General features: G+C 33.8%; 1 protein-coding gene across 6 annotated transcripts in view; it reads left to right on the top strand.

The window, feature by feature from the left end:
* The window catches only part of Sesn (Sestrin), a 58346-nt gene extending 41675 nt beyond the window's left edge, over positions 1-16671 (top strand). For 5 of the 6 annotated variants that reach the window (XM_014243546.3, XM_036367778.2, XM_036367776.2 and 2 more), the window contains 7 exons: positions 3572-3736; positions 12589-12771; positions 12847-13249; positions 13316-13628; positions 13692-13875; positions 14541-14651; positions 15592-16671. In XM_014243546.3, coding sequence (XP_014099021.1) covers positions 3572-3736; positions 12589-12771; positions 12847-13249; positions 13316-13628; positions 13692-13875; positions 14541-14651; positions 15592-15678 — 1446 coding nt within the window. In that variant the 3' untranslated portion in view covers positions 15679-16671. The remainder of the gene's footprint in view (positions 1-3571; positions 3737-12588; positions 12772-12846; positions 13250-13315; positions 13629-13691; positions 13876-14540; positions 14652-15591) is intronic. The other variant, XM_014243766.3, reaches the window with a different exon arrangement.
* Positions 16672-17308: the final 637 nt, after the last annotated feature.

The following is a 17308-nucleotide window of genomic DNA, read 5'->3' on the forward strand; positions in this document are numbered from 1 at the left end:
TGCGCCAGCGCGTAGACTAGATTTTTTTTTGTTTTTTCGAACACAAATAAAGAAGCCAGTAAATATACTCAAACCATAGTCTTCTATGGAAGAGGCAATAACAACAATCTGAAATAAGAGGCGAATATTCGGCTCGTTTAATAAGTTGACCATCACCCATCTATCTTCAATTGTGTATGTGTGCAAGTGTATCCATTAACCGTACGTGCATACAAAAGTATGTGTGCAAGCGGGTGACTATATTCGTTCGTCTCAAATTGTACAAATATGCAAATTTTCGCCGAGTCAGTAACATACATAGTTCAACAGTGAAGTTTGTCCCGCCTCAGTCGAAACGCTCAGGCGTGCAAGCTGTTAAACGCTAATTGAAAACTTGTCGCGTTTACACTGTTTATGAATATGAAAAATGTTTTTTAACTTAATAGTTTATATTATTAGTGCTGCACATATTTATTATATGCTCGAGTGAATACTTTAATATGTACATATGAAGCATGTGTATTGTTTAAGGCATTTCTACACATGCATATTATTACAGTCTATCGCCTGGCTGGTAATTTGAACAGGGTAAAATAGGTTGAAGTCGTAAAATTTCTAAGTTATTAATAATAATATATGTAAATGCCTTTTATTCTATTATTTACAGTTTATTTGTTTAGTGATTAAAAGCACGGTTTTTTGAACACATTGCTGGATTATATTTAGAGGATAGATCGACATGTTGTGGATATTGTTTCAGCACCGTCTGTTACTACTGCTTCCTAACTTTCTTTTGATTTATTTCCTTTCTGTAAGACCTTTGTACTTCTAACTGACTCTTTTCTGGTCTTAACTATTTCCAATAAATACTTTTTTTATAATTATAATTTGGTATTCATAATTGCTCTTAGAGATGCCCTCGATTTTCTGTTATAATGTAGTCATTATTGTAGCGGTGTAATGAATATTCACACTGACGAGAGTAGAACAGTTTGAGACAAATTGGTTTTATTTGACTTAGTACCTAAAATTTTTCAAGAGCAAATTAATCATACGCCATGCTGACTGACTATTGTACAAATTTAAGTTTGTGAATGTGGAAATATTTGTTGTAAAGAGCAGCTCATCAGCATTGGCGCCATTTAAGTCGGCAATGAATATTTAACAGCCGAAACTATAATTAATTATTAACCAATAGTAAACAGTAGCGAAAACAATGTTGAAGATGATGAAGTCGGTTCAGTTATAACAGTTTTAAAGAAATCGGTTCTGAGTAGCACGCCGCTTGCCATTCAGCTTCGTTGACAAATTCGAATCGTGCTAAATACTAGCAAATAACATAATACAAGTATTACAACATAATTAATGCTTATAATACAATATAATTAATGCTTGGTGCTTAAAAATATATTCTTAAGTTTTAGGCAACTGATGATGAAGCACATACGCTAATCTAAAGCAATGAACAAATTTAGAAAAATCAATGGCGACAAGCAGCACGTCAGTGTCAAAGACTAGAATGCTGAAATGCATATTAACACATATGTATGTATATTCAATTAGTTTCGCCGTTATCGGGCTATTACAGCATATACATAGCTGCCATATAAACTGATAAATCAAAATCAAGTTCCTGTATAGAAAACTTTTTTAATTGACAAATTATCTTAACGAAATTCGGCACAGATTATTGCTTGATACATCGCTATAAACTCCGAATAAATCAAGATACCGATCAAAATCGAGATAAAGATGTTTTTTTAAACTTTTATTATATCAGAAATGGACTTGAGAGGATATTATAGCTTCAATGCAGCCGAAGTAACCGGTTTTCCTTGCTTCTAGTTGTAGATAATGTTTCTCAAATCTCAAATTTTTTTGAATGTAGAGCTCTAGATATCACTATTTTCTCCCCTTTAACCGTAAAATAAGAGTTATTTAACATAATTTGTGTCTATGAGTTATTTGGATGTACGAATTATTATATATGGAGCAGATTGATTGCAGAGGAACATTTATGTAAATTCTATGCAAGTATCCTTCCTTGCTCTTTTTTAAATATTTCCTTGTAGATCCGGCCACGCGTTGCTGTGGATATGGTATACATTAAATAGGGGTTGTTCTTTAGGTTTAGTTTTGAAAATGATTGTTACAATGTCAATGGAAAATCATTGGCATTTTACTTAAAATTATAATAATTATTACGTTTGTATCTTAACAACTCGCAGCTTCTAGCTATCAGGAAGAAGAAGATTGTAAATTTCTCTCACAAAGAGCGAAATAACGAAAAATTAGAGAAACGGAAAACTAAGAAAATATCAAAATGTTGTTTCTAAAAATCACTTCATATCAACACTTGAAAATTTATCAATAGAATTTTTACTTTCATAATTCAAAACAATAAAAATACCATAAAAAAATCATATCAAATGCGTGAAATATCGCTGGTATACACATGTGTTTTAACAGTTGTTTGTTCATACTACTACTGTCAACTTTCTGCTATCAGAAATCTGTCAGCTTCATCCGCTCTCAACTTGTGCATTCTTCTGCTAGTTTTTCGGTAGAAACTTGACTAGCTAGTGATAGTTAGCAGTGCAACATGTTGCTACATAGTATAATATAATAGTTTTGTTCACCTAACGGTTGTGTACCGACATAGATATAAATGATCGTTTCACAGCCAACATTTAGGCGAAATCATGTATCTACGGAACTACTTGATCAATTTCAACCAAATTGGCACATAAAAGTATTTAAAAATCCCATCTACCAATGAGAAAATGATCAGAAAACGGACTACAACGATGGCTACTTTCTGTTTAGCACCTATTTAAATTTCATATGATTCTTACACTTTCCCGTATACAAATTAAGCACCAAAGTATATATTAGCACAAGACTTTGCACAAACAGTGCTTTTGAAGTATACCATCTGAAGTCCAAAAATGTGACGACATCGGACCACTACTGGTCAATCCCCCAGTTATGAAATATGGCGACCCCAGTGTCTGGTGCTAACTTTTTACCGAAAGTAACGGCCAATCTTTGCAATTCGGAGAGACTCTCTTTCTGATAATAGTATGCAAGTATGTCAGAAATGGATTGAATCGGGTCAATACTTTTCTAGTCCCCATACACCTTATCGAAATACATACATCATACCGTATATATCGGCTAATATGTGAGCTATATCAATAGAATTAAGTGGATGTACTTCATCTATGTGCCTAAACTGAGTAAAATCGGGTTAAAACTTGCCCTAGCCCTCATATAACAAATCACAGAATTTTCAAACATCCGGTTGATTTTACTCCACATATGTTGGGGATGGTATGTAAGGTACCTTCATGAAACTCAAAGAGTATTAATTCTGTTAATAGTATGTTGTATTGCCAAAAATAGATAAAATCGGGTCAATATTACCCAAATCTCTCATATATATAAGATTAAGATTTTCATTTTTATATCAGTCAATGGAAGTATAAGTATCAATTACCTATTAATTTATATTAATTTTGATTATTTCTTAATTAAGTTCATTATTTTCATTACATAATACTTAATGGTTATTTTCTGTTGACAATTTCAGTGTTCTAATCAAGATTACAATATGGAAGATCTGGAGTTGGATCAGGTCACGCAGGTGATTAATTATCATCCGCGTTTCCTCGATCATTTTCTACGAACACAAAACTTCATTATGGATGGCGATGGGCCACTGCCATATGACTACCGTTACTATCTGGCCATAATTGTAAGTTGTACCAACCTATATTTATGGATGTGGTTTACATAGCATAATTGTTAATGATAATGTTGTAATTTGAAAGTCAAAGCTTTTTCTCTATTGTACACTACTTGTATACACATTGAGTTACCAAACCCTTGATATTTATTAGGTCTAAATTGTCACTCTGGATAAAAGAGTCACAAGCATTAAATTTCACAGCCAGGATGACAGGGAAGGGCTTAATGGGAGCCGGTGTAAAAATTGGACAATGGGCCTGGGCCCTCCCACTTTTAGGTGGCATCCTATACCCCAGGAACTACTGGACCATTTTCAACGAAATTTGGTGTTTGGGTTACCTAATAATTTTTATCATACACTGTGAAAATGGGCGACATCGGTTTACATTAACGCCTACTTTTTATACAACAAATTTTTAAATTCCTATGATTCTTTCACATTTAGTACAAATCAAAAATCAATGCAGTTATTAGTTTTGCATAAATAGTGTCCTCAAGGTATTTAATCTAACGCCCAAAAATTGTTGAAATCGGACTACAACTTTTCAAGGACTCAGACACCAAATATGTGGACACCTGTGTATATGGCTGATGTTTTACCGAACATATCGGTCAGTTTATGAATTATAGTATTGAAGTTCAGGGGGAACATTTTTGTGATAATAGCATGGCTGTGTGTCAAAAATGGTAAATATCGGGTCAATACTTCCTTTAGCCCCCAAATACCTAATGTAAATATTTTCGAACTTCCAATTAATTTTTTTTTCAATTTTTAAGTCTATAACATACAATATCATATACAATATAAAAGACACGTAGCGGTTTAAATTACTTCCCTGAGAAAACTTTGTCCATCAGACTAAGTAATTGCAAATCAAAAATGAAATGAGAGAACCCCTCAATACACAATAGGTACAATGTATTGAAAACAACTAGTTATAAAGCACTTTACTACTAGTCAAAGTACTTTCTTTTTTACATAAAAGTAATTGCATTTTTTTAATCTTGCCGGATTTTGGTCAGAAATAAAATATATCAATTTCATATCATCTCAAATATTTTTAATAGATTATGGATGGAATAAAGTATTGTAAAATGTCATATAGCTAATATGAATATGAAGTTTCTAGTTGTAAACTGGAGATTTTTTTGACTAGTGTTCTACTTTACTGCAGAGTATATTTAAATGTGCATAAGCATGTATTCGTATGTCTATGATATTTTAATGAAATAGAAATAATATTATGTCATGATTTCAATGCATTTTGAGTAGATTTACTGGCGTAAATCAGATGCCGTCTATAATATAAGGACAACATCATTTGCATACCACAAAAACAACAACATTGAATAACAATAAAAAAAATAATATAATTTGCATTGTCAAGTAGTCGGCGAAGAATTTCAATGCAAAATAATAATAATAACAGAGATAATGATAGCGAAACGCAATAAATAATTACGAATTTCTAATAGAAAAATAAAGAGTAAATTGATACACAAATATGATCATTGTTTGTGGATGAAGTGTGCACGTAATTGTGGTTTTTCATTAGCCACAATTCAAAAACAATAAAATAGCAAGTCGTATTTTGCACTCCAGTTAACCTATTAGTATATTATATATATACATGAGTATGTAGTATTTGTTGACCGATATGAAAAGCAATGTAATGTTATGTGCGCACTGTATAATTATGATCTTACCTTGCAATCGTTATACTCGAATATATATAAGTATATATATATATATAGCTGTGCTAAATGCATGTTCGAGTTTCTTCTCTTTATGGTGGTTTATGTTCCGATTTCATTCGAAGAGCGGAAGTGCTAACTGTGAAACACTTCTAAGCCACGCATTAATTTTATGAAAAGCCCTATCAAAAATTTAATTGAACGTTAGCCATTGAAGTCAAAAACTCTTATCCACCGTCTATCTAAAGTCTTCTTGCAATTTGTAAACATTTGACATCATTCACAAAATCGCACCATATTATTATCAGACGTGTAATACGTGTGTACGTGATAGCCAATATAACATGAGACACTTATCAAACAAATTAAATATAGAAGTTGCATTATTTGGAATTTGAATTAAAAAATGGTGGTGGATCCGCTCTCTAATATGTTTATTGTACATATCTCATAAACTACGAAAGCCAGTCAGTCAAATTGGCCGCTAACCTTTTTTAACATTACATTCTTTGCAAGGAAAATTCTCCCAGTGAACTTAACTATTAAAAGTATGGTAACTGTCTGGAGAATAACGTCGAATTTTACTCAGTGATACAGCAGGGCTACATAACTTACAGCCGATATGAACCAAAATTGGCGCATATCATGAATACCATGAATGTGAGCATCACCACGCACACTTTCAATAAAGTCTTTACCCTAAAAACTCGAGTATTAATGGAGTTTTCGAAACAAATGGAGAAAAAACAAATATTATTACGCTTTTTGGGGCTCTACATTTGTTGTTTGGCAATATGGAAGCAATAGCATTCGCATGCTCATAGATACGCGAGTCAGTGAACTGTGCCTCGTTAGTTTGTTTACTCGACAAACACATGTGTAGACAGACAGCGATAAGCGGATATATGCAATAGTGGAAAAATGTGCATTTACACATACTTATGTAGGTTCTTCAGGCTGTCATTCTTAGGTGTTATGTGCTGGTAATTTTATTGGCAGCTTTGTAAGGCATGATTCGCCTTCTAGTTCTACTACAAGTACAAACTTTTATGTTTGAAGAGAGAGAGAGAAACGATTACGACAAATTGAAATGGTTTATACTTTCGCAAATGTCTCGTACGGATATTGAACTAGGTGTATTTTGTTTCTTAAGAATTTTTGTGAAAATATATATATGTATACATATATGTAGCAGTTGCCGTCATCATATCACTTCATCTTTATACCTTAAACAGAGTAAAATAAGTATATTTATAAATGAGCAACGTGACAAGCTGAGTAGATTTAGCCATGTCCGTATGTCCGTCTGTCTGGATACACGCGAACTAGTCCTTCAGTCTTTTTCTTCCCAGGAAGCTGCTCATATCGGCCCACTATAGCACATAGCTGACGTACAAAGTGAATGATCAAAATCAAGTTCCTATGTGGAAAAGTTTTTTTCTAACGCAGACATGCAATTGGTTATTTTATTCTATGATTCCTGAAGTCATAGTATATACTCAGAGCCGCTAACTTTTTTAGCAGCACTGTAAATACAACTTTAAGCTCTGTGTAGAGGGGTATATTAATGAAGAAATTTAAATTCTGTGGTTTGCGTAGGTAATGCGCACCTACACAAATCGGTATAATTGTGCATAGCCTTAATATACTGAACGATGTGGCTGATCTTGAGCTAGACCGCTTCATCCATCAATGTGACAATACTTAAGTATATAATTGAGTTATGGCTTGTGGTTGCACATTTGAATGATTTATCAACAACAAGTGAATATTTCTATCGTATCTGCAATTAATTGAGGCGAAATATATAATATTATCAATATAACTTCTGTAAAAACACTTGTACATACATATGTATGTGCTCGTATTACTGCGTACTAGCATTAAGATTGCTGCTGCAAAGATAAAAACATCACAACAATATCATTTCCCCAGCGCTTGCAGCTGACTACACTGTGAAGTATCAAAAAACAGTGCAAATAATTACAACTATAATGTAAATTTAGTAAAGATAAGCAAGGCAACAGCACAAAAGGCGAAACAGCAAACACAATACTGATAAGACATGATCTCAAGTAACTACTTCACTCTTGTGAAAAGTCGTATTTCATTGTGTTTTTGCACTATTCCTCCGTCTACAGAATATCTTATTCTTAAACTATTTAAAACGAATATATGTATGACTAGTTTAACTTGTATTCTAGCAAAAACTTTTTAATTTTGTACACGAATTGCATTATGTTTATGACAACTTCGATTTTTGTTAGGATCTTTCGGCCGCAAGTTTTTTTACTACATGGTTGGTGTAAATTTACCTATGTATGAACTAATATGTATATAGCCATTCGCATACTCCCCCACTGTTTTTAAAACGAGCACACTTGTTATCACTTTAGTTACTGTAACTACTTATGTACATACATAAACTGTTTTATTGTTTTTAGCTTTTTTCTTTATTTTTGTATTTATTCGATTGCTTTTTTATTTGAGTTATTTTATTGCCTACAATTACTTAAAACAGCTGGCAACAGCAGCGGCCTCCATCACAGCAAATAACTATCCCAGTCAGTTAATCAAGCAGACAAGCAATACTAACAGCGTCGTCAATTGTCTTAGAGGTCGTTCACTGTTAAGTTCGTCTATCTTCCTGTGTTTGTTGTATTTTTTTTATAGTTTTCTACTGTTCACACAAGTTCGTAAACATCAAAAATAGTGTATTTAGCGAATAAGTGCATGCTTACGATTACCATACATATATACAAGTACATACATATAAGTCCATACAAAAATATAAAACTACACTTACTGGAGTGGTGAGGAGGAAGCTTTGAAGAAATTCATTCTAATTCAAAAGAAAAAAAGTCTGTAGTTACAAAATTCATGGGAACAATCAAAAAAGTCCGTGAGTACAATCTCCATCTGTGGCAGTAATTACCTCCTTTTCTAAAATCCCATTTTTCTCAAATTCAGAACATATTTACAGTTTTACTTTTGAGTAGACGACTTATAGCATTTTCTTTGCGGTGCTGCCACCTATTGACTATAATAGCAAATGGTTAACAGAAGCTTAATTTTCAAATTTTTCATGTCGTCAAAAATTCTTAAATACATTAGCAGGCGATCGAGAAAACAACCCTAAATATTTTACTAATTAAGACAAATGAACTTCTAAGACATATTGTCATATGTTTTAACCGGATGAGGGTTCTTATTGTCACTGGAACTTTTATTCATACTTCACAGTTCTTTTGATTATGGTTGGCGTTACTCATATTTAATTTTTTTACACGATATTTCGAAAAGTTTATTCTGATAACAAAAATAAAATATTTGCTGTGCCCACCCATTCATTGGCCCCATTTACTCATGCACACATATGCACACATATGGGCACTAGTAGAGCAGTACATCTGTTGTTGCTACACATAAGTAAGTGTGTATAAGTACATACATAAGTGCGTATATAAATTTATTTATAGAAACTTGCGATAATTTAGAAATCAACATTAAAAGTAGCGGCGACTCTACAGCTGCGCTGCACTAACCTATTTACACACACTCTCACACAAATTCATAAGCTTACCCCGCAGTGAAATCAACTAGTCGACAGTCTCATACTAGTTCCATATGCGCCGAAAATATTTAGCCAATCAACTTCAAATGTTCCAAAAACCAACCTTAACTTTAAGCTAACACAAAGATATGGAGTGCAACAAAGAGATGATATAAAACTGATATTTTCCTGGCTAGTTCGACTTCAGCCAGTAGTTTCTTTTATGCCACTCACTCTTAGATTAACTTTTCCATTCGTATGTGCCTTTTTAAAGGCATTCATACTTGTATATATGTAGATACATGAATAGTGTTTTGTTTTTGTGAATAGAAAAACATTTTAAGCTTAGGCAGAAAACGTAACTTAGCGCATTAGATGCTGTTATTTTGGTTTTTTGACTACTCGTGTTGCTGAATTGTAAACATTAAACATCTGCTCTAACTGGCGAACAACAGCAGCCCATCGAGTAGCTAATGCAATCAACAACAACAGCAGAAATAACAAATATAAAGATTTAATCCGAAAAACGCTCCACGCTGCCGACAACGCTCGCATAGCTGCAATGAGCGACACGAGCAGAGCAACGGTTAGAGCCAGCCGAAATAGCTTTCAAAACAAACAACAGAAAAAGCCAAACACGAAGCAAATAAAAACAATCAACTTGACAGCTCACAACAACAGCGGTTGTATTTTTTATTTTTTATTTCATGCGCTGAGTATTCATTTGTGCATTTCAGCTATTTGGCATGTCAGCCACAGTGTCAACATGTGTGAATAAACCGTGCTGCTGCTTGCTACTTTTACTTACTCACACACTGCACCAGCAATAAAAACAAAGCAAAATAAATTTGGCACAGAAAGCAGAGCAACATTTACAGCAGGCAAATATGTAGCCTGTTTATTTTTCTTTGTTCGAATGCAAATTTTTGTCGTATAGACTGCTTGGCTACAATTTTGGCTGTTGTTTATGCACAGATGCATCTTCATTTAGCTATATGCATATACACACATCCACACGTCTATTAGTTTTAATTTTGTACAAATTCCAACTAAATCTGTTTTAAAACAACTGAAAATCAAAAAAATATTTCGGGAATAATTTTTCGAAAAAGGTGATGATAAACATGCAACGAATCATATGCAAAAAATAATATTTGTTAAATGATGTAATAATTAGATATAAGCATTCCATAAATAGGATATGTATGGACACAACACACTGCCTTGGTAAATTGTATGACAGTGCGTATAAGTAACCACAGTTTGCAAGCTGTTCCGATAATTACTCATTGAACTGTAAGTCTGGCTATTGGATGTTGATGGCCTAAAATTAATTTTGAAATGTTTATCTTCTCTCAAACGTCGTCATATCTCTCTAACCAAAGCTAACGCACAGAATTTGCCTATCATGCGTTATTCGCTATAACTGGAGCATTTCACACAAACCGGAATACCGAACGTACGTGTGATCGGTTCTATTTATTGCCTTGGCGATCACAGAACAAAGAAATTCTTTTATGGCTTATTATTTATAATATATATCAAGTAGCCCGAGTAACTTTTATCTAACAAAAAAATAAAAACAACATACACATGTATGTGTAAATAATTGTTTGTAATACTTCTGTTCATTAAGAACCATCACAGTGGTTCATTGCAGTGGTAAGTAAATTAACCAATTCGATTTTAAATATTCGAGTGTGAATAGAAAACGCACTAAAAATTATGACTGATCTAACATGTTATTCACATTTTTATTCTTGCATTTTAATGAGGAACTTGGCAACGAAACATGTCTATGTACATACCACACAGAGGTACACAATTATATATGGATGTACATATAAGTGTGTATGTAAGCGCAAACTCAATTTAAGTAAATTAAGAACTATATGAATTAATAAAATATATGTACATAAACAATATATTTTATATAAAGAGAGACAATCGTACGAAAAAAAACAATAACGCTATTTAGAGCAAAACAAACAGCAGTGGCCGCCGTAGCGAGGCAGAATCTCCAGCGAACCGTTCATGTTACCTCATCTAATTTCAGACCTCAACGATGATATAAAATACGTACATATATGTATATATATATATTTATGACGTAATTATATAGAAAATGACTGTTGTTTTACATTACGCAATTGGACAGGCAATAAAATGCTAAATAAAAGGAATCCACTAATAAACATTATTCATCTGTACATTTGCTACATCTTATAAGAACCGGCAGTTATGCAAACATATTTGATGCAAAAAGTAAGGGAGAGTTAGGTTCGATTACAACACATTTTTTCTTAGTTTGTAAGAGTGAACAAAATACATATATGCGTAAAAATCAGTATTTATTGTTGTTCAAATACCCAAAACATCGACCGTAAATTTTATCATATGGACTCTAGGAGAATGTGTAGTGATTTGTAGATCAATCAGAATAGATATGAAATGCTAAGATATATTCAACAGAACATGATTTGAAGAATTAACAATAGAAATAAAAAACATTCCATATTTTCCTTTGTAACGCAATTGAGTAGTAGATTTTTGAAGGAAACGATTACTCGTACAAGAAAATTGTTTTATACAATACAACGGCATCTCCAATAGATCGGAATTTGAGCACCGTGTTTAACGAGTAGGAATGAGTCAGCGGTATGCATTGTTTTCCTCGAAATTTCTTAACGATGCGTAACGCACTAAAATGCATTAGCTTTTCATTAGTGCATTCGTTTCACTCGCTGTCATTTGCATATTGTTACGCACACCCAGTGGATCGGGCAGCCAAGCAGGCACGCATCTGTGCAAATGCAGTTGGACCACACATGATACATACATTTGTATACACATATGTCAAGTACTTTGTTTTTTAATTCTCGCGGCTTTTCAAACATATTTTTAACGACGAAACCCACTCATGCATTCCAATTTAGTTTAGCATTAAAAATTGAATTTTATTTCTTAAAAATTATCCGTTTGATGGTACGAATTTACAGCAAATTAACCCAAATAATCGACGGCAAACAATAAATCAGTTGTAATTGCAAAAGTTTATTTTCTTGTGTGATTGCTCTTCACACGTCTTTGCCTTCGTCTCTTTGGCACTTGAAATACATACTTGTTTTCATGTTAGTGATGCTCATCTGTTGTTCTCGAAATGTAATTTACTCATTCTTGCGTGGTTATTTTTTTTTTCGGCATTTTAAGTGCAGCGAAAAATTTATTGCCGACATGTAATGCAATGGCTATTTGGGTTTCTAGGAAGACGAGGAGTAATTACGTGAATATCTCTTTCGCCCCACGGAATGCATTCTTCCTGAAGATAAACTCATTTTCAGATTTAGTTATGTACATATGTATGTAGTTGCTAGAAGAAATGCAGATGCGAAAGGTTTCATAGCTCAGGTTCAGCCGATGTTAATGTTTTTTCTTGTTTTATACATAACTTTACTCCACACCTTAAGAAGGCACCTCAAGCACGTTGACTTAGCAGACAATGCACATATACACTGATTTTTTTAGATTCGATGAACTTTTCGCATTTACCAACCCAAAATTTTAATTGTTAATATTAAATAAAATATAAACCGTTCTTTCTCTTTTTTTAGGCTGCAGCTCGGCATCAATGCCCGTATCTTGTGAAAATGTATGAGAAGAAGTTCATCAGTCAGGGCGGCAAGGCCGAGTGGCTTAATGGCTTAGAACATATCCCATCAAAATTACGTGCCATATATGACATAAACAAAATACTAGCCCATCGACCGTGGCTCCTGCGCAAAGAACACATTGAGGTGAGTTGGAACCACGCGGATGAGGGTATGCCTCGCAATAATTCTCAATGTAACTTTATCGTTATTCTCCCGAAGGGTCTCACGAAAGGTAAAAACAGCTGGTCGCTGTCTGAAGTGGTGCATGCCATGGTTCTGCTCTCGCATTTTCATTCGCTATCCTCCTTTGTATTCTCCTGCGGTCTCACACAAAAACTAGATGGCCTATCTAGTCCAAAATTGAAGACTGCTCCGGCACTATTGCCCGCCACGCAGCAGCAATTGTCGACGAACCAACCGCTGCCACCGTTGCAACAACAAATACCACAACAACAAAAGGCTGTCCTAAGTGAGATAACAATGAACAACAACAACAACGTTCTAGACCATAGTAATCATCAGTTGTACAATAATAATGTGCAAAATATTGGCGGCAGCGCATCTATGCCGACTGACATCTCCATATATGGCGCCAACAGCAATGGCGTCGCTAAACATACTCGTAAGCATAAATAAGACAGCTTGTCCATATGAACATAGCTCATATTTTGAATTTCATCTACAACAGCTTCCGGCTCGCCCCAACCGAATGTCCCGGTGGAGGCGCTGGTTGAACGCATGAAAGTGCTCTCACAAAAACATGACGAGTGTAGCGAAGCAGAACTGAGTAACCGTTTTAAAAGTGTTGAGATGCAAACCGCCGAACTGCCTGCTGCTGTCCCCGAAGCCCCCATCGAAGTACCACCTATCATTTCACACTATATCGAGGATCCCACCTTCACCTATCAGGATTTTGCGCGTCGTGGTGCCGAAAATATACCCTCCACCTTTCGTGTTCAAGACTACTCGTGGGACGATCACGGCTACTCGTTGGTAAATGGGTAAGGCATGAAAACATCAAGATTCTTATCTCTCTCTAACTTAAATTTTACTCTTCTCCATAGTCTGTACAGCGATGTAGGTACTCTTTTGGATCAAAAATTTCGTGCCGCCTATAATCTGACGTACTTCACCATGGGTGGCTACCGCAATGTGGACACATCGAAATTCCGTCGGGCCATATGGAATTACATTCAGTGCATATACGGCATACGCCATGACGATTACGATTATGGTGAAGTGAATCAGGTGAATAAATGCGTACGTGTGTATCCGAACTTTTTTTCCGCTCAACAATACAAATGCAACAATTTTAATATTTTATGTGTGTATGTGTGCAGCGCCTGGTTGCACGGTGTTGGTAGAGCATCTGCATACCATCACACGCGTGCAAAGGTATTGCGATCAATCTGTTTGCAACGAAATTGGCGAGTTATTAACTCAAGAGAAATATCCGAATTTAACCGATTAAGTATTTAAACAAACTCTGTTAGTTTTTAATGTATTTAACGAGATACTTTGTATATTTTCATGTATGTATGTATGTCTGTACAAAATGTTACTAACTACACTCCTATTACGCCTCTATAATTGCGCGCGTACAGCGGCCATTCAATAAGAGTTTGTATAAATAATGAGTTAATAATTGAATTTAACTGCTTTTTGAAAAATTGATGTCGTTGTATTTCAAATGGGTAATTTAGAGTTTAGCAAAATTTCGATCCGTTTCAATACCCACCAAACACACGCACACAAATATATATAAATTCGTGATTGCACCGAAAGAAAGTTCAAAATTAACGCATGTAACTACTATTATGTAACTGTTTATTTATCGTAGTACTTTATATGCGTATACGTTTTTTCACGTTAATTTTGGATTGTATTATTTTTTTTTATAAACTAATTAACAGTTATTGGACCGTCCTTTGAAAATGTTCATAAAAACAGCCTGCTGCTTCCCAGAAAGGATTACCACAAAGGACTATGACAGTATACTCGTCGAACTGCAAGACAGTGAAAAGGTGAGAAAGTATTCAAAATGTATTTCAAATCATAATATTTTTCTAAACTCGTGGTTGTCGTGAGTGCACTAGTGTCGTTCATTCCCGATCGGAATTCATGGATGACTGTGGACATATCTTGTTATGCTTTCCGTTAATAAAAATTGCGATAAGTACATTAGACTGCTCTCGTAAGAGATGCACAATAAACATTTTCGTAGGGTTATTGACTGCATATTTCTGCCGACCTTCTGTAAAACTAACTTCCCTTTAAAAATCTCAATTGTCCCTGCTTGATTAAACAATTTTGTATGTACAAGTACTTCTCGATTCAGGAGGGTCATAAACAAATTTTCCTACATATTGTACGGTTGGTCTAAAGTTCACGATGGAAAACTGAAGCAATTCAAACAATAAACTTTTCAAAAGAAGCCGTTTAGGCACATTTATATTTTATGTACTTCGTAATACAAAATAGTTCTTACAGAAAATTAAGATTATTAGCGGTGTACCCCTTACCCCACAGCAAGACAGAATAACTGAAGGCGTTGAGGAAGTATAAGTACTAAATCCTTAATTGAATTCATTGTATTGTATTATTGACTGGTCAAAAGAGGTGTTAAGTGGCAAGTGCCTTTTCAAGTAAGATTTCTTTCATTGTTGTTCGTATCTAAGTATTTGATAAGAAGTGATTTCACGGGTCCAACTCTTTGTGGTTTTTTGCTACATTACTGGAATGCAAGACTTTAGAGCTTGCGAAAGTACTTTGAGGGTTGAAGAAACCGTTGTCATAAATATGAATATCTACAGGTTACTTATTACAATATTATTAATCTAATTTGTTTAACACACCTTGCATATTTGTATAAAATATGTATGTCATCTTTTCCTTTTCGATGAAATTATATTACATATAATTATGTTGACAGTATATTTGAATGAAAGTTTTCTCTATCTGCAGGTCCATGTAAATCTGATGATAATGGAGGCCCGCAACCAGGCCGAACTGCTTTACGCGTTGCGTGAAATAATGCGCTACATGACATGATCTCATTGTGATTAAGCATACAAACACATATGTACACACATTCATAGAGAGAGGAAAATAAACATATGTATTTCGTACGATTAAATATATAAATATACACATACACATACATAAATATATACATATACATGGAAATTTTATATGCAGTAAACACAAAGAATGCACCAATACTATATAAAGGAAAACGAATGTTTAACCAAAAATTAAGCCAATTAAATTTCGGTAAATATATGTGAGAAAAGGGAACACCAACACAATTAGTCTGCGGTCAAGATTAATATGTAAACACGTCACTGCGTCACTGCCGCGAAAATAATGAAAAACGTTTAGCCCTTTGAAACACCCATACATATGCAAATATAAACACATGCCCACATAGATACACTTACATAAAGAGATATATAAATAAGAAGCAATTAGTTTAAGGCGAACTACATAGAAAGAAATCATAAAATTACCCAAAAGATTTTTAGAGTAAAAACAAAATAAAGGACTGTCATTATCAACGTAAAAATCATTATTTAGATATAGAGAATATATTTTAAAAATTTGTGAAAGGTATACAACAATTTAAAAATTCGTAACTGTGTTTTGTAAGAAGAAAGTGGAGAAATTGTTATTTTAGTAATATTTTACAATGACGTATTCTGTGAATTAAATTTTAATTGATATAAAAATCAGACGTAGCGAAAAAATGAAACGTTGATTTGTATCTTTGTATGCGTAAGAATGTTCCAATTGGTAAACAAAGAATATTGTAATGCCTAATTGTGTTGTTAATAGTTTTTTATACTTATGATAAATATACGATTATTAAAGAAAACCCATTTGCATAATATATGTACATACATTATTGTTATGATCAAGCTGACGATGCTTATGACCATAAGCATGGCACGGCTGATGCCGTATTCATTTCCTTTTGTAAAGTTTATAAAGTTACTTGTTATTTTTTAAAAAGAAAATTAAAAAAGCATAAGTGATTTTAACAAATCTATCTTGAAGTTTTACTTGTACAATAAGAATATAAAATGAGAAAAATACCGGAAATTCTAAGTGAATTAAAAATAATACAGTGTCTAATTACAATGATTATTATACCGTTCGCACGATACAAGTAGTCGGGTCTACGTTACCGGAACGGACCCGGATTTTTTCCCGCCAAAGACTGTCGACTCTGCAGAATTCAGCCGCTACAGAAACAACAAAAACGATTCTTATCGACTGTGAAGAAAAATTTGTTGCAAAAATTTATTCCATTCGACAATTGTAATTATGTCTGTATTATAGTTAACAACTCAACTACATTTTAGTTGAAATTATGAAATTCGATATCACCGATAACAACTTGAACCGAAAAAAAAACTTCTCAAAACTCAATTCAATAATGAGTAAGTCTTTTTCGCACACCTAACATTCTCGTCATTGTAGTATAAATCAGAACTAACCAATTTTATTTCATAAAGTTCACACAACTGTTGTGTTTTCATTTGTCGTTTAAATCTTTTTGCTCTTTAATTATCTTCCAAGTTTTTAGATTTGCAACATCAATGAAACTCCAATCGATTGTAGTTCGTAATATCAAAAAATAGTATAGTTGTTCGGAAGTTGAATTCCTGAATTCGATAGG

Source organism: Bactrocera oleae, chromosome 4 (genome assembly GCF_042242935.1).
Source record: "Bactrocera oleae isolate idBacOlea1 chromosome 4, idBacOlea1, whole genome shotgun sequence".
Taxonomy (NCBI): domain Eukaryota; kingdom Metazoa; phylum Arthropoda; class Insecta; order Diptera; family Tephritidae; genus Bactrocera; species Bactrocera oleae.